At 44.1% G+C, this 18,891-nt stretch overlaps 1 protein-coding gene across 1 annotated transcript in view; it reads right to left on the reverse strand.

Moving 5' to 3' along the window:
• The window catches only part of LOC143815426 (hydroxysteroid 11-beta-dehydrogenase 1-like protein A), a 70,058-nt gene that overhangs the window by 41,923 nt on the left and 9,244 nt on the right, over positions 1-18,891 (reverse strand). The window contains exons 2-3 of the mRNA XM_077294592.1: positions 12,874-13,004; positions 12,495-12,606 (exon numbers count right to left, since the gene is read on the reverse strand). Coding sequence (XP_077150707.1) covers positions 12,495-12,606; positions 12,874-13,004 — 243 coding nt within the window. The remainder of the gene's footprint in view (positions 1-12,494; positions 12,607-12,873; positions 13,005-18,891) is intronic.

Below are 18,891 nucleotides of genomic sequence, written 5' to 3' on the forward strand. Positions count from 1 at the left end.
ATATGATCCCCCTCACTGCCTCACATATTCCCCCTCTGTTCAAACTTGTGGGGTTGAACACTTGTCACGATACAAGGTGCCCGCAACAGGGCATCTACATTCCCTTGCGCCTTCCCTGCATGGTGTTCCACGGTGAAATTAAAATTTTGCAGACACAGGAACCATTGGATGACCCGAGGATTCCTCTCCTTGGCATTTCTCATCCAGACCAAGGGTGAATGATCCGTCACCAAGCGAAATGGTCGACCGAGTAAATAATAGCGCAGGGACTCCAAGGCCCACTTAATAGCCAGGCACTCCTTCTCCGCTACGCTACAATTCTTCTCGGCCGGGGTGAGTTTCCTACTTAGGTAGATGACCGGATGTTCCTCTCTGTTCACCTCCTGCAACAGGACCGCTCCTAGGCTGACGTTATAGGCGTCCGTCTGTACGACGAAGTCTCTCTTGAAGTTGGGGCTGATAAGGACGGGCTGTCTGCACAGTGCCACCTTCATAGACTAGTATGCTTCCTCCACTTAAAGGTTCCACCGCATCATGACCGACTTCTTTTCCTTTAGGAGATTGCTTAGGGGTGTTGTTCTCCCAGAGAAATTAGGTATAAACCTCTGGTAATACCCAAAGATGCTCGGAAAAGCTCTCACCTGTTTGGTGGTAACAGGTTAGGGTCAGTTCTGTATGGCCTCAATTTTATTTATTTAGAGTTTGATAACCCCACAGTTGATCACATACCCTAAGTACCGGGCTTCCTCGAGCCCTATCGCACTTTCTTGGGATTCGCTGTCAAGCCCGCGGCTCTGAGCAAATTCACCTCCGCTTGTACCCGGGACAAGTGGGTATGCCAGTCAGCACTAAAAATGATTATGTCATCCAAGTATGCTGAGGCATACTTCCAATGGGGTTCTAGTACTATGTACATCAGCCTCTGGAATGTGGCTGGTGCCCCATGTAGCCCAAAGGGCAATATGACATAGTGGTACAGCCCTGCGCTGTTATGAAGGCGGTCTTCTCTTTTGCTGACTCCGTGAGAGGTGCCTGCCAGTAACCCTTGGTTAGATCGAGCGTGGTAAAGTACTGGGCTTGCTCCAGTCGCTGAATCAGCTCGTCCACCTGGGGCATTGAATAAAAGTTGAACTTCGACACCTCATTCAATTTAGAGAAGTCATTACTGAACCGTCATGAGCCGTCCAGCTTCGAGATTAGCACAGTGGGGCTAGCCCACTCACTATGGAACTCTTCAATTACTCCTAGCTGGGGCATTTGTCTCACCTCACTCGCGATAGCCTGTCTCCGGGCCTGGGACGCACACAGTACAGCTTCATTTGCACCCTTACATGATGCTTTGTGACAATGTCATGCTGGATGACAGAGGTGCGGCCTGGTAGTTCCGAGAATACATCTGTGTTTTCTTGTACTAGTTTCCGAACTTCTTGATGCTGCGGTTTGAATAGAGTATCTCCTATCTTTACCACTCTCTTGGCCTCTGTCCAGGACGCTATCAAAGGGTCCCCAGATGATACTTCTGGAGTCACATCCAATCAGCATACACTCCTTGTTCTTCCACGCCTTTAACAGATTGATGTGAACTAGTAAGTAAACCAGCCCTGACCTAAACCCAATTGAGCATCTCTGGAGAGACCTGAAAATGGCTGTCCACCAACGTTCACCATCCAACCTGACGGAACTGGAGAGGATCTGCAAGGAAGAATGGCAGAGGATCCCCAAATCCAGGTGTGAAAAACTTGTTGCATCATTCCCAAGAAGACTCATGGCTATACTAGCTGAAAAGGATGCTTCTTGTTGTGAACTCTGTTTCCGGGCTCCCTCCTGTGGTCGTGAGTGGTACTGTGTGAGTTCTCTCTTTGGGCTCCCCCTGGTGGCTCTTTTTGTTATTTTGCAGGTTTCTGTCTGGGATCAGCTGTCTCGTCATCTGCTAGTTAGGTTTCCTATTTAATCCAGCTGGTCCTTCATTCCTTGCCTGTTGTCGTTGTATTCAGTGCTATTCTGATTGCTCCTGTCTACATCCGTTATCAGTCTCTCCAAGAGAAGCTAAGTTTTGTTTGCTTATTTTTGCTCATCTGTGTTCAATATGTTTCTTAGTATATGATGAGTTTTGTCCAGCTTGCTAATATGTGATTTCCCAGCTTGCTGGTGCTCTGGGGTGCTGAGTTGCTCCCCCCACATCGTTAGTTGGTTGTGTGGGTTCTCGCATTCTCTGCGTGGATATTTTTGCATAGGGTTTTTTACTGACCGCACAGATCCCTTGCTATTTTCTGCTATCTAGCGTTAGCGGGCCTCATTTGCTTAACCTGTTTCATCTCTGCGTTTGTCTTTTCCTCTTAACTCACCGTTATTATTTGTGGGGGGCTTCTATATCTCTGGGGTTATTTCTCTGAGGCAAGTGAGGTCTTTACTTTCTCTTTAGGGGTAGTCAGTTTCTCAGCCCGTGAAGAGACGTCTAGGATTTCAGGAAACGTTCCACGGCTGCCTATAGTGTGTGCGGTTAGGATCAGTTTTGTGGTGGTCAGTCCAGTTACCACATCCCCAGAGCTCGTCCTATTTTCTTCTACTTAGCTGGTTAGATTTGTGATCCTCAGCCACTAGGATCATAACAGTACAACAGGCCTTGCTGGCTCTCTCTCAGGGCCAGGATGAAGCTGAGGTGTATTGTCAAAAAATTCGGAAATGGTCGGTGCTTACTCAATGGAATGAGTGTGCCCTGGCTGCAAATTTCAGAGGTCTTTCTGAAGCCATTAAGAATGTTATGGTGGGGTTCCCCACGCCTGCGAGTCTGAATGAGTCAATGGCTTTGGCCATTCAGATTGATCGGTGTTTGCGGGAGCGCAAACCTGCGCACCATCTGGCGGTGTTTTCTGAACAGAAACCTGAGTCTATGCAATGTGATAGGATTCTGACCAGAATTGAACGGCAAAATCATAGACGTCAGAATGGGTTGTGCTTTTACTGTGGTGATTCAGCTCATGTTATCTCAGCATGCTCTAAACGCACAAAAAACTTCGCTAGATCTGTCACCATTGGTACTGTACAGCCTAAATTAATTTTGTCTGTTACTTTGATTTGCTCTCTGTCATCCTACTCAGTTATGGCTTTTGTAGATTCAGGTGCCGCCCTGAATCTGATGGATTTGTCATTTGCCAAGCGCTGTGGTTTTATCCTTGAGCCATTACAGTTCCCTATTCCATTGAAGGGAATTGATGCTACGCCATTGGCCAAGAATAAACCTCAGTACTGGACCCAAGTGACCATGTGCATGACTCCTGTACATCAGGAGGTGATTCGCTTTCTTGTGTTATATAATTTGCATGACGTTGTCGTGTTGGGTCTGCCATGGTTGCAGGCTCATAATCCAGTCCTGGATTGGAAAGCTATGTCTGTGTTGAGTTGGGGTTACCAGGGAATTCATGGCGATGCTCCCTTGGTATCAATTGCTTCCTCTACTCCTTCTGAAGTCCCTGAGTTTTTGTCGGACTACCAGGATGTATTTGATGAGCCCAAATCCAGTGCCCTACCTCCTCATAGGGATTGTGATTGTGCTATAAATTTGATTCCTGGTAGTAAGTTCCCTAAGGGACGACTGTTTAATTTGTCTGTACCAGAGCATGCCGCTATGCGGAGCTATGTAAAAGAGTCTTTGGAGAAGGGACATATTCGCCCCTCCTCGTCCCCTCTTGGTGCGGGATTCTTTTTTGTGGCCAAGAAGAATGGTTCGTTGAGACCCTGTATAGATTATCGCCTTGTAAATAAAATCACGGTCAAATTCCAGTATCCCTTGCCATTGTTGTCTGATCTGTTTGCTCGGATTAGGGGGTCTAGTTGGTTCACCAAGATAGATCTTCGCGGTGCGTATAATCTTGTGCGTATAAAACAGGGCGATGAATGGAAAACAGCATTTAATACGCCCGAAGGCCATTTTGAGTACTTGGTGATGCCTTTTGGACTTTCTAATGCCCCTTCTGTGTTTCAGTCCTTCATGCACGATATCTTCCGAGAATATCTGGATAAATTTATGATTGTGTATCTGGATGATATTTTGGTCTTTTCAGATGATTGGGAATCCCATGTGAAGCAGGTCAGGATGGTATTTCAGGTCCTGCGTGCCAATGCCTTATTTGTGAAGGGTTCCAAATGTCTCTTCAGAGTCCAGAAAGTGTCCTTTTTGGGCTTTATTTTTTCTCCTTCTTCTATTGAGATGGACCCAGTCAAGGTCCAGGCTATTCATGATTGGACTCAACCTACATCGGTTAAGAGTCTTCAGAAGTTCTTGGGTTTTGCTAATTTTTACCGTCGCTTCATTGCTAATTTTTCTGGTGTGGTTAAACCTTTGACGGATTTGACCAAGAAGGGTACTGATGTGACTAACTGGTCTCCTGCGGCGGTTGAGGCCTTTCAGGAGCTGAAGCGCCGGTTTTCTTCGGCTCCAGTTTTATGTCAGCCAGATGTCTCTCTTCCCTTCCAGGTCGAGGTTGATGCTTCTGAAATTGGAGCAGGGGCTGTTTTGTCACAGAGAAGCTCTGATTGCTCTGTGATGAAGCCATGTGCCTTCTTTTCAAGAAAATTTTCGCCGGCTGAGCGAAATTATGATGTTGGAAATCGGGAGTTGTTGGCAATGAAGTGGGCATTTGAGGAGTGGCGACACTGGCTAGAGGGAGCTAAGCATCGTGTGGTGGTCTTGACTGATCATAAAAATTTGATTTATCTTGAGTCGGCCAAGCGGTTGAATCCTAGACAGGCTCGTTGGTCGTTGTTTTTCTCACGTTTCGATTTCGTGGTCTCGTACCTTCCTGGTTCGAAGAACGTGAAGGCTGATGCTCTTTCTAGGAGTTTTGTGCCTGACTCCCCAGGAGTTTCTGAGGCGGCTGGTATCCTCAAAGAGGGGGTAATTTTGTCTGCCATTTCCCCAGATTTGCGACGGGTGTTACAGGAATTTCAGGCGGATAGACCTGACCGTTGTCCATCAGAGAGACTGTTTGTCCCAGATATATGGACCAGCAGAGTTATTTCCGAGGTCCATTCTTTAGTGTTGGCGGGTCATCCTGGGATTTTTGGTACCAGAGATTTGGTGGCTAGATCCTTCTGGTGGCCTTCCTTGTCGCGGGATGTGCGTTCCTTTGTGCAGTCCTGTGGGATTTGTGCTCGGGCTAAGCCTTGCTGTTCTCGTGCCAGTGGTTTGCTTTTGCCTTTGCCGGTTCCTAAGAGGCCTTGGACGCATATTTCCATGGATTTTATTTCGGATCTTCCGGTCTCTCAGAGAATGTCTGTCATCTGGGTGGTTTGTGATCGTTTTTCTAAAATGGTCCATTTGGTGCCCTTGCCTAAGTTGCCTTCTTCCTCCGATTTGGTTCCGTTATTTTTTCAGAATGTGGTTCGTCTGCACGGCATCCCTGAAAACATTGTGTCTGACAGAGGATCCCAGTTTGTGTCCAGATTTTGGCGGTCCTTTTGTGCTAAGATGGGCATTGATTTGTCTTTTTCGTCGGCCTTCCATCCTCAGACGAATGGCCAAACCGAGCGAACTAACCAGACCTTGGAAACTTATTTGAGATGTTTTGTTTCTGCTGACCAGGATGATTGGGTGACTTTTTTGCCATTGGCCGAGTTTGCCCTTAATAATCGGGCTAGTTCGGCTACTTTGGTTTCGCCTTTTTTTTGTAATTCTGGTTTTCATCCTCGTTTTTCCTCGGGTCAGGTTGAGTCTTCTGACTGTCCAGGGGTGGATTCTGTGGTGGATAGGTTGCAGCAGATTTGGAACCATGTGGTGGACAATTTGACGTTGTCACAAGAGAAGGCTCAGCGCTTTGCTAACCGTCGTCGCTGTGTGGGTCCCCGACTTCATGTGGGGGATTTGGTGTGGTTGTCTTCTCGTTATGTTCCTATGAAGGTTTCTTCTCCTAAGTTTAAACCTCGTTTTATCGGTCCTTATAACATTTTGGAAATCCTCAACCCTGTGTCATTTCGTTTGGCCCTCCCGGCATCGTTTACCATCCATAATGTGTTCTATAGGTCTTTGTTGCGGAGGTATGTGGTGCCTGTGGTTCCTTCTGTTGAGTCTCCTGCTCCGGTGCTGGTTGAGGGAGAATTGGAATACGTGGTGGAGAAGATCTTGGATTCTCGTATTTCAAGACGGAGGCTTCAGTATTTGGTTAAGTGGAAGGGCTATGGCCAGGAGGATAATTCCTGGGTTGTCGCCTCTGATGTTCATGCGGCCAATTTGGTTCGTGCCTTCCATGTGGCTCACCCTGATCGCCCTGGGGGTTCTGGTGAGGGTTCGGTGACCCCTCCTCAAGGGGGGGGTACTGTTGTGAACTCTGTTTCCGGGCTCCCTCCTGTGGTCGTGAGTGGTACTGTGTGAGTTCTCTCTTTGGGCTCCCCCTGGTGGCTCTTTTTGTTATTTTGCAGGTTTCTGTCTGGGATCAGCTGTCTCGTCATCTGCTAGTTAGGTTTCCTATTTAATCCAGCTGGTCCTTCATTCCTTGCCTGTTGTCGTTGTATTCAGTGCTATTCTGATTGCTCTTGTCTACATCCGTTATCAGTCTCTCCAAGAGAAGCTAAGTTTTGTTTGCTTATTTTTGCTCATCTGTGTTCAATATGTTTCTTAGTATATGATGAGTTTTGTCCAGCTTGCTAATATGTGATTTCCCAGCTTGCTGGTGCTCTGGGGTGCTGAGTTGCTCCCCCCACATCGTTAGTTGGTTGTGTGGGTTCTCGCATTCTCTGCGTGGATATTTTTGCATAGGGTTTTTTACTGACCGCACAGATCCCTTGCTATTTTCTGCTATCTAGCGTTAGCGGGCCTCATTTGCTTAACCTGTTTCATCTCTGCGTTTGTCTTTTCCTCTTAACTCACCGTTATTATTTGTGGGGGGCTTCTATATCTCTGGGGTTATTTCTCTGAGGCAAGTGAGGTCTTTACTTTCTCTTTAGGGGTAGTCAGTTTCTCAGGCCGTGAAGAGACGTCTAGGATTTCAGGAAACGTTCCACGGCTGCCTATAGTGTGTGCAGTTAGGATCAGTTTTGCGGTCAGTCCAGTTACCACATCCCCAGAGCTCGTCCTATTTTCTTCTACTTAGCTGGTTAGATTTGTGATCCTCAGCCACTAGGATCATAACAGCTTCTACTCAATACTGAGCAAAGGGTCTGAATACTTATGACCATGTGATATTTCAGTTTTGTTTTTTTAATAAATTTGCAAAAATTTCTACATGTTTTTTTTTTTTTTTCAGTCAAGATGGGGTGCAAAGTGTATATTAATGAGAAAAAAATGAGCTTTTTTGAATTTATCAAATGGCTGCAATGAAACAAAGAGTGAAAAATTTAAAGGGGTCTGAATACTTTCCTTACCCACTGTACCTTGATTACTCTTTCCAGTGCCTGGGTTAGTGTAGGAACCTGGAGCTGGGCGGTCCCAAAGGTTCCCCGTGGCACTTCCAGCTCAGGGATTGTCAGGGTCTCCTTGACCTCTCCTGCCATCAACTCTAGTGGAAACCTATCGGGTTCACATTCTTTCCCTATGGGGGTGATCCCTACGGCAGGAACCCCTGTGTCGGGATCTTCGGTCTCTGCCCGCAGAAAAATATTAAATTTTATTTTTCCACAGAGACTAGAAGAGGGGAAAATCCCTTCCCAGGACAGCCCCGTAGGGATGGGTCTTCACCACCCACACCACATGTTTAATTTCCCAGCAGAGCGTAACAAATGAAACCTCCACTGTTGGATACTCGCGGAGTTCACCATGTATACACACGACACCCATATTTTTATCAGTGGGTTCTAAGCCCAAGATTAATGACCCATGAACAAGTGTCACTAGGCTCCCTGAGTCCAGGAGGGCCTCGGCCTGGTCTCCGTTGACACGCACCTGGCACAGATGTTGTTCACTGGCGGGGAAGAATGGGGATAGTTGGCAGCCACATGTTGTGGCCCTTGGCACCGCCAACAGTAGCTGCGGCACAACTGAACCTTGGGGCCACTTTAGGGGAAACGTATCTTTCGTCGCTCTCACTTCGGGGTACTCCCTCAGTACAAGCTCAGTTCTGATTGGCCCCAGCAGAGGGTCGGGAACCTTTCCCAGGTTCCTGGGCTGGTGGGGCCCGACATTATAACTGTAGTGGAGCAGAGTCCCATTTAAAAATCCTAAGTGGCCGCATACCGCTCAATCAGACGGACCACCTGGTTTAGGGTTCCGGGTTCCCCTTGGCCCACCCAGCATTGAAGAGCAGCTGGCAGAGTTCTTACTAGCCGATCGACTACCACCCTCTCTACCATCTGTAAGGGAGTTAAGGTCTCAGGCTGAAGCCATTTTTTTACCAGCTGTAGCAAGTCATATGCCTGAGACCTAGTTGGGCGAGTCTCCACAAAGGACCACTGGAACACCCATTGTGCCCGTACATATGTGCTACCGCCAGTCGGGTAAGGATCTCACCTTTCAGTTTCTCATAGTCCAGGGCATCGTCCCGACTGAAGTCAAAGTAGGCCTTCTGGGCATCTCGCGTCAGGAAGGGGGCGACCACTTTAGTCCACTGGGAAATTGGCAAGCTCTCCCGCTCTGCTATGTGCTTGAACACGGTGAGGAAAGCCTCCATATCGTCCTCAGGACTCATCTTCCTCAGTGCTGACCGAACCTTGAACTGGGCCTCAGAACAAATAGGGGTCGCTGGTGATGGCTCCTCTCGCAGGGCCGCAGTCTGCTGGAGAATCAGCTCATTAGTCTTCTGCTGATACAACAGCTGATGATGATTGTGCTGCTTCTGCTGCAGCTGCTCCTTCTGCTGTTGCTGCTGCTCCTGCTGCCATGGCTGGGTGAGGGCCAACTGCTTGAGTATTTCCTACATCTTGTTAGCAGGCTTGAGCTGTAGCATTGCAGGCTTAATTACCAACATGCAGCGGGCTTTGGGTATGCATCAGTTCACACTGCCCGCATTCTCCAACCATATGTAGTGCAGCGGGGTTGGTGCAGTGCAACAGACAGGCAGGGACCACAGAAAGTTCAACATAAACAGTGTCTTTATTTGCAGACTCACATACAGGCGTTATATCCTCCGAATCGCAGCCGTGTTTCCATATATATAGTTCGTATAAAAACCTGTTGCCGTGGACAATGACACCGCCGTATCTCTTGGTTGCGTCAGCCGCCTAGAAGCCCCTGGCTCTGTGTTAGCTCCACAGAGTCCTGGGATTGCACAGAGCCTGCTGCTCTGCAGCTTGCAAACTTCAAAAACTGACACACCCAAGGCAAAACTGACAGATTTAAATGGAATCGTGGTCATAGAGCCACTTCCAAAACCCAGAGTGGAGAGAGGGTTTCGCCCCACTACCAAACCTGCAAATCCCTCTAAAAATAAAAGCCCTTAACGGGTTTTCCTAAAAATATGACACTACTTGGACCCAATCCATACTTTCTTTTATTTTGTCTTGTGACTCACAGGCGTCCTGCTGTGAACACAATGCACTCCAGCGGGTTTAGTAGGACTCCGTTCGCATCGTGGGGGACACATATCGACCCTCACATATGATCCCCCTCACTGCCTCACACACTATATATAGTATATAAATAGGAGATGTTCAAGTAATGAACAACCCTTTTAATACACCCACAGTCCTACATTTGCCATCTTAATAATAAAAAAAAAAACAGACCTGAATTATATGAATTTATATTCAGAAGCCACTATTTATATGGTAAAATGAAACTAATAAATAGTATTATAATAATTTAACGGCTGTCACCCTTTAACAACCCGGTATAAGTGGTCATGATACCAGGAAAAACATAATGATGACACCAATACCATTAAACTTTTTCACTTCAATTACTAGAATAATTGAAAGGGAACCTGTCAGTAGGATTGTGCACAGTAACTTACACACAGTGTGAGGCCATCATACTGAATAAAATGATACATTGGTTGATGAAATACGTCTTGTGGTTGTTTCTTAATTTTTATGTTCAGTTTTGTGTTAATGAGATTCTCGTGCCCTAAGGTGGGGTCAGTGTATGTGGTGCTCTGATTAGATATTCATAACGCAGACTGCTGCAGGTCACTGATTCCTCAGTGACCTTCCCCCTAGTTTGCATAATAAATACCATCACATACTGAATAAAAAAAACGCTTTTGCAGGCAGGTGCCAGCCATGGCACATGCGCTGCAGCATAATCGCATTGTTACTGTGCACTTAATCCCTTTTGCAGATTTACTTGATTGAGGAAAGTCATTTTGAAAATGGAGGTTTGTATAGAGATCCAATAGCTGCTGTTGCCCAGGCGCCACCAAGATGGCGCCACCCGCCAGACGAATCCAAGTTTGAGGTGTTTGGATCACACAGAAGAACATTTGTGAGACGCAGAACAACTGAAAAGATGCTTGAAGAGTGCCTGACGCCATCTGTCAAGCATGGTGGAGGTAATGTGATGGTCTGGTGTTGCTTTGGTGCTGGTAAAGTGGGAGATTTGTACAGGATAAAGGGGATTTTGAATAAGGAAGGCTATGACTCCATTTTGCAATGCCATGCCATACCCTGTGTACAGCGCTTGATTGGAGCCAATTTCATCCTACAACAGGATAATGACCCAAAGCACACCTCCAAATTAAGCAAGAACTATTTAGGGAAGAAGCAGGCAGCTGGTATTCTATCTGTAATGGAGTGGCCAGCGCAGTCACCAGATCTCAACCCCATTGAGCTGTTGTGGGAGCAGCTTGACCGTATGGTACGCAAAAAGTGCCCATCAAGCCAAACCAACTTGTGGGAGGGGCTTCTGGAAGCATGGGGTGAAATTTCTGCAGATTACCTCAGCAAATTAACTGCTAGAATGCCAAAGGTCTGCAATGCTGGAATTGCTTCAAATCAAGCATTCTTTGGTGAAAGCAAAGTTTGAAGGAGAAAATTATTATTTCAAATAAAAATCTTTTTTTCGAACCTTGTCAGTGTCTGGACTAGATTTTCAATTAATTTGGCAACTCATTTGATTAATAAAAGTATGAGTTTTCATGGAAAGCACAAAATTGTCTGGGTGACCCTAAACTTTGGAACTGTGGTGTACACCGACCCCGCCTTACGGCATGAGAATCTTATTAACACAAAACTGAAAATAAAGATTAAGAGACAACCACAAAACAAGTTTAATCAACCAAGGTATCATTTTATTCAGTATAATGGCGCCGACCTGACACTGTGTGTAGGTTACTATGCACAACCTTGCTGACAGGTTCCCTTTAAAGAGGTATAACAATATGATTGGTGGGGGCCTGATTACTAAAACTTCCACAAACCCAAGAACCAAACATGATAAAGATGTTGTGATAGTTACATGACCAATTGTTTAAGTCATGTTTTTATGTTAAGATATTATTTTAGAATTGTTAATATTCATATTCATCTCCCTATATTCAGAGCCAAGATTACAATGAAAGAGAACAGCTGTGTTAGGAAGCTGGATGCAGATAACACCGGATGCACCACTGAAATAGGCGATGGACATTTGTTCGTCTTCTCCTCTCTCTGCACAAAGAACACCGCACAGATCACAGAGCATGCGCACAAAACTCTCGCAATACTGTTACAGTGCCAATAGACACCTATTGTTTGCAGCATTGCAATTCTTATTTAAATAGGACGATGAACCGAGAACGATGAACTTTTCCACTGCGCAAAAAATAAATTCACCCAAAGAACAAGCAAAACACTAATTCATCAGGTGACTGGCAGCCTGTTTAACCACTTAATGACCGTCAATACGTCTTTTAACTGATCTGAGATATATATTCCTCCCATTTGAGCATATAAGAGTGTCTAGCTAGGGAATCTGTGTCTGGAGCCTGTAGAATATTGTAAATACTAGATATTAACCCCTTAATGACAGCCAATACGTCTTTTTACTGACGTGAGATATAAGAGAATAGCCTCCCCATACAGGTGACAATCCCGCAGCTGTCAGCTGTCCACTATAGCTGACACCTGGCTGCATCAGCCACGATCAGTGTTGTCACCGTCCATATCTGTTTAACCCTTTAGATGCTGCTGTCAATAATGACTACATCATATAAATGGCTACCAGACTGTGGGGGCTTCCTCTTTATCCCCATCGGCACCCTGAGATCATGATTGTGTGGTCCTCATGTTTGCTATGATATTTGCATGAAGGTAACTCCCCTTCATGTAAAATAATCTCTGAAGGCAGAGTTATCTTCCAGAGCCGTCCCCAGAGCCTGGAAGCGGTCATTTATACAAAGTGATAAAAGATGATTTCTCAACAACAAGGCATCTGATATGACACATACAGGTTGGACTGTTTTTCAGCAGTCTATAACCTGTATGCCCATGTTAATAGTTTACATAAGACAAATGTGGTGACAGATTCCTTTTGAATTATGGGTTATCTATGATGTAATAAAAGCTGACTAAAGCATGGCAGATTGTCTTTACATTGGTGACCATACAAAGTAAATTCTCTTGATTGGCATATAAATAAAGAACAATTTTACCTAATTGTTTAATTGCTTCTTGGCCCACATTCTGAGCTAAAGTCAAATTTTCCATGTCGGCTACCACATAACCGGCAGATGCTGCTCCTAATTCCAAACACTTCTTTGCCACCTAAAATACCAACAAAATTTCAAGGATACAGAGAGAGAAAAAAGCAAAAATGTTCTGTTACGTGAATCAGTATTTTCATTTGGGCAGACTAACTTAGGTGACTGCTCACCTTAATTTCAGGTTGGTTTAGCTAGAAAAGCGATGATGACACCTGACGCCCAGATTCCTGCATGGATGTTCCCGGTGGGTCTGGTTTGCTTACGATACTCATATGATAATAGTGTTACATATCATTATACATGAAAAGTTGAAGCTGTATAAACATACCTCCTGTAGTTGCTTAGCCCTTCTGGCCGTGAGCATAACATGAGCCCCCATTTCTGAAAATCTGTATGCAATTTGTTCTCCAATTCCTGAACTTGATCCAGTCACTAGTACTCTCTTCCCTTTTACCATTTCTAGAAGAAGCAAAGGTACACAAATCACAGGTGGTAACTTGCTCAGCAGAGTCCGTAATTCAACATTTGATAAAAAATGATAGAATCCCAAGTTAATATCTTATTTATACGGTAAGGGTACATTCCCATCATCATAATTTTAGTATGAATGTTGTCAGTAGAAAAAAATTGGCCTCATACGGACAGCACGTGGACCAATGATATTCAATAGGACAGCTCAGATGACAATTTTTATTCACACAAATCAAATGTCTGCATGAAAACAATGGAATACTTTTTATAAGATTGCCTATTCAAGTCTATGGGTGTGCAAAAAAATCTGATCCCATACGGATCAATGGTACAGCATCCGATTTTTACGGATACATTGCAATTCCTAACATAGGAAACTGTTGTAAATTACATTTAATGCTGATAAAAATCGATGCCAAACGGATAAGAATACAGATGAAAAATCAGTCATTTTTTATAAATGAAAATCGGACGATTTTCTTTTTTATACAGTCGTGTGAAGTTAGCCTTACAAATACAGAAATCATAGTCATGGCATGAAAAAGTATGGTAATACCTGAACAATTTTGCTTTGGGTAACAAATGAAAGTGCGGTAAATGAGTTTAATTATCGTTATAGATTTTTCCAGATCAAGTACAGAAAAAAAACACATGGAATCACTCAATCCGGAGTAAGAAATTATAGACTAGCAAACAAAATTGGAAGTTTATGAAAGTAAAATGTATAGGCAGTCCAAAGGGGGACTGAAACAACCGGGATAGAAAACTTAAAGCAATATGCCTTGAAAATAGAACATGCACAAAAGAAACTATAAAAATGAAATGGCAGGAATAGTATTCACCTCTCAGCACAATGCAATGGAATTTACACATAGAAAAGCCAAGAAAGAACCGAAACACCTAACCAATAGTAACCAAAGTTACATTGGACTAATGAATAATCATGAGGTGTGGATGATTGGATAAATGTCATTAAAGGGATCCTGTCATCAGGTGTTTATACCCCCAAACTAATGTCATTTATGTAATGTCGCTTTAACGCTTATTGAATACTTACCTTTCTTTTGTAAATTAATTTTTCTTCTTTAGAAAAATACATAGTTAAAATCTTATTCAAATGAGCTACAAGTGCTGTGGGGTGGGATACTGCACTTGTAGCTTTCCTACCCTCTTTCTCTCCCTATCCCCTGCCTGCCTCTGTGAGGGATTGACAGGTTTGTCATCTCCGCTTATCCTAGCAAAATATCTTGGCACCGCCGTCATTGCCTGGGGCGACGCAAGTGTAGATTGATAGTCTGGCTCTCACAACATCATCAGAACCTTACTATGTGCCGCCCCAGGAAATGACAGTGTCGGCGAGAGATCTCACTAGGGAAGGCAGGTAACAGAGAACAGTGACCTGTCAGATGTCAAGAGAGGGCAGGAGAGCCTCAAATGTAATGTCCAACCCCACTGCACATCATTTGCGTAAGATTTCAATGACGAAAGTCTCTAAAACAGAGACATGGATTTCTAAAAGAAAGGTAAGGATATAATCAGCAATAAAGTGACATTACATACATGACATTAGTTCAGGGTATTAAAACCTGATGACAGGTTCCCTTTAAATTAAATAATTAACTGACACCTGAATTGGGTATGTTTTACAAAGCCTAATTGTTTATTTATTAACCCCTTAAAGATAACCTGCCAGCTTTTGACAGGGAGTGGTGCAAGTGTTAACAGGTACACGGATGTAACAGCGCAAACAATGAGGAGACAGTGGTACTTAAGCCAACAATTATTTATTTGATGAACACAATCAAAGCGGTGCCTTCAGCACAATACCAGGGAATAGCACAAACGGTGAAAATGAAGCAAGTCATATTAAAAGTAGAATACAGTTATTCAGATGAACAGGATATTGGCACAATGCTATTTACACTTTTTCTATTTCTACCATTAAATAACTGTTATTGTTAGTGATGTCTTAGTCCTAATATCCCAACCTAAAATGCGTCACTGTCACTACTGGGCCCGTTACAGTCATCACTCTCTAGGCAACTCAAAACATCACATAGGCCCTAAGGGGAGTCAAAGATTCTACCCACTAGGCTGCAAGTTCCAAATGGGTGCGTTACTCGGTACACTTATCACATTGGCCGATTTCGTTTCCTCAAGCACGACCACTGCTCCCCCTTTGTACCGTACATCTACACTGGAAACGACGACTCACATAAACATCCTTCCGCTGCGGCATACTTGTCTCTCTCTCTCTGCTCTGATTCTGCTCGCTCGGGTCAACATTCCCAGCTCTGGTCTCTCGAGTCCTTACTTGGATCTGGTCTCTCAGCTCCTTTACTAAGATCCCATCTCTTGACTCCTTTACTCGGATCTGGTCTCTCGACACCTTTACTTGGATCTGGTCTCTCGCAATGGTGGCTACTAGCCAGCTCCCTGTACTGAACATTTGTCCTGCTACAGGTTCAGGCACCAACTTCTAGCATTCACTGCCATCCTGGGCACTTACTAATTGCACCACAGCTGTCACGTGACCTGGTGTCTCCTTCAAACTCTTCCCCGAGGGAACAAGCACTTCACTTTTGAGTTCCTTCTAATGCAATTCTTTCTGCTTTCACTTTTTTTTATAGCAAATGGTGTTCGCTTGCAGCCACTGTGTTAAAAATTAACTGTTTGTATTTTCTCACTTGTCTATGTCCTTCCCCAGGACCCTAGTCTGCAGCAAGTCTGTTGATGATGCTGCATCGCTACTCCCATTTCTTCCCTCTGCAAATCCCTCCACTGGCTCCCAATCCCCCAACGAATCCAGTTCAAACTACTAACACTGATCTACAGAGCCATCCACAACCTGTCCCCTCCCTATATCTCTGAACTAATCTCCCAATATCTTCCCCCACGTAATCTTCGATCCTCCCAAGACCTCCTACTCTCCTCCACACTTATTCGTTCCTCACACAACCGCCTCCAAGATTTGTCCCGAATATCCCCCATCCTCTGGAATTCCATGCCTCAAAACATCCGATTATCCACCACCCTCGGATCCTTCAGACGGAACCTGAAAACCCATCTCTTCAGGAAAGCCTACAGCCTACAATAACCATGCCGCCGCATTGCCGCTGCCTCCTTATTTAACCCCTTCAGATGGATTTACAGCATGGGACGTGACTGAGCGCCGGAAAGGTATGGGATATTGTTGCTTTTTTATTTTTGTTCTTTTTCAGAACGAGGGTCTTCAGGTGGATTAAGTGTATAATAAAGATTTTACAACCCCATGTGTTTTTATTTCAATAAAAAACTTTATTCTTAATGTGTGTGTGTATTATTAACCCTTTAATATTATTGGATTAATAATGGATAGGTGTCATATTGACATCTCTCCATTATTAACCAGGCTTAATGTCACCTTACATTAGCAAGGTGGTATTAACCCTTTATTACCCCATATCCCACTGCTAATCGGGAGTGGGAAGAGAGAGGCTAAGTGCCAGAATAGGCGCATCTTACAGATGTGCCTTTTCTGGGGTGGAAGGGGGCAGATGTTTTTAGCCAGGGGGGAGCAAATAACCATGGTCTCTCTCTAGGCTATTAATATCTGCCCTCAGTCACTGGCTTTCCCACTCTGGCGGAGAAAATTGCACGGGAGCCCACGCCAGTTTTTTCTGTGATTTAACCCTTTATTTTAACAGCTAGAGCCCCCAAATTTTGCACAGACTCTACTAAAATTATTAGTGAGGAATATGCAAAAAAAAGGGATATAAAATGGTTTACTGTATGTAAACCATGTCTCATATCCTGTCGGGTTTGGGAAGGAGATTGCAAAGGCCAGCAATTGAATTACCGGCTTTTCTGCTATCTAGCGCTGTATGAAATATAAATAAATATATATATATATACATATATATATATATATATATATATATATTTAAATATGTGTCTAAATGACATACAGTACAGACCAAAAGTTTGGACACATCTTCTCATTTAAAGATTTTTCTGTATTTTCATGACTGAAAATTGCAAATTCACACTGAAGGCATCAAAACTATGAATTAACACATGTGGAATTATATACTTAACAAAAAAAAGTGTGAAACAACTGAAAATATGTCTTATATTCTAGGTTCTTCAAAGTAGCCACCTTTTGCTTTGATGACTGCTTTGCACACTCTTGGCATTCTCTTGATGAGGTTCAAGAGGTAGTCACCGGAAATGGTTTTCACTTCACAGGTGTGCCCTGTCAGATTTAATAAGTGGGATTTCTTGCCTTAGAAATGGGGTTGGGACCATCAGTTGTGTTGAGCAGAAGTCTGGTGGATACACAGCTGATAGTCTTACTGAATAGACTGTTAGAATTTGTATTATGGCAAGAAAAAAGCAGCTAAGTAAATAAAAACGAGTGGCCATTATTACTTTCAGAAATGAAGGTCAGTCAGTCCGAAAAATTGGGAAAACTTTGAAAAAGTGTCCCCAAGTGCAGTGGCAAAAACCATCAAGCGCTACAAAGAAACTGGCTCATATGAGGACCGCCCCAGGAAAGGAAGACCAAGAGTCACCTCTGCTTCTGAGGATAAGTTTATCCGAGTCACCAGCCTCAGAAATCGCAGGTTAACAGCAGCTCAAATTAGAGACCAGGTCAATGTCACATAGAGTTCTAGCAGCAGACACATCTCAACAACAACTGTTAAGAGGAGACTTTGTGCAGCAGGCCTTCAAGGTATAATAGCTGCTAGGAAACCACTGCTAAGGACAGACAACAAGCGGAAGAGACTTGTTTCGGCTAAAGCACAAAAGGAATGGACATTAGACCAGTGGAAATCTGTGCTTTGGTCTGATGAGTCCAAATTTGAGATCTTCGGTTGCAACCACTGTGTCTTTGTGCGACACAGAAAAGGTGAACGGATGGACTCTACATGCCTGGTTCCCACCGTGAAGCATGGAGGAGGTATTATGGTGTGGGGGTGCTTTGCTGGTGACACTGTTGGGGATTTATTCAAAATTGAAGGCATACTGAACCAGCATGGCTACCACAGCATCTTGCAGCTGCATGCCATTCCATCCGGTTTGCGTTTAGTTGGACCATCATATATTTTTCAACAGGACAATGACCCCAAACACACCTCCAGGCTGTGTAAGGGCTATTTGACCAAGAAGGAGAGTGATGGGGTGCTACGCCAGATGACCTGGCCTCCACAGTCACCAGACCTGAACCCAATCGAGATGGTTTGGGGTGAGCTGGACCGCAGAGTGAAGGCAAAAGGGCCAACAAGTGCTAAGCATCTCTGGGAACTCCTTCAAGATTGTTGGAAGACCATTTCCGGTGACTACCTCTTGAAGCTCATCAAGAGAATGCCAAGAGTGTGCAAAGCAGTCATCAAAGCAAAAGGTGGCTACTTTGAAGAACCTAGAATATAAGACATATTTTCAGTTGTTTCACACTTTTTTGTTAAGTATATAATTCCACATGTGTTAATTCATAATTTTGATGCCTTCAGTGTGAATGTACAATTTTCATAGTCATGAAAATACAGAAAAATCTTTAAATGAGAAGGTGTGTCCAAACTTTTGGTCTGTACTGTATATACAATATATATATACATAATATATATACATATAGACTGTATATATATGTTTTCACAAATATTTGAGCCCATCGATCCATTATATGTCCATTTTGCAAAGTTGTGAGAAAAAAAGGCAGTACGGATGCCATATGGATTACATACGGAGGATGACATGCGTAAAATACGCAGCCACACCATGCCTACGGATGACATACGGAACACTGTTTTGGGATCATTTCTGCGTATTACGCTTGTAAAATATGGACCGTATTTCCCTACGCTAAGTGTGACTCCTTAAACTGTAAAGCGCTGTG

This window comes from Ranitomeya variabilis, chromosome 1 (assembly GCF_051348905.1).
Source record: "Ranitomeya variabilis isolate aRanVar5 chromosome 1, aRanVar5.hap1, whole genome shotgun sequence".
NCBI classification, from domain to species: domain Eukaryota; kingdom Metazoa; phylum Chordata; class Amphibia; order Anura; family Dendrobatidae; genus Ranitomeya; species Ranitomeya variabilis.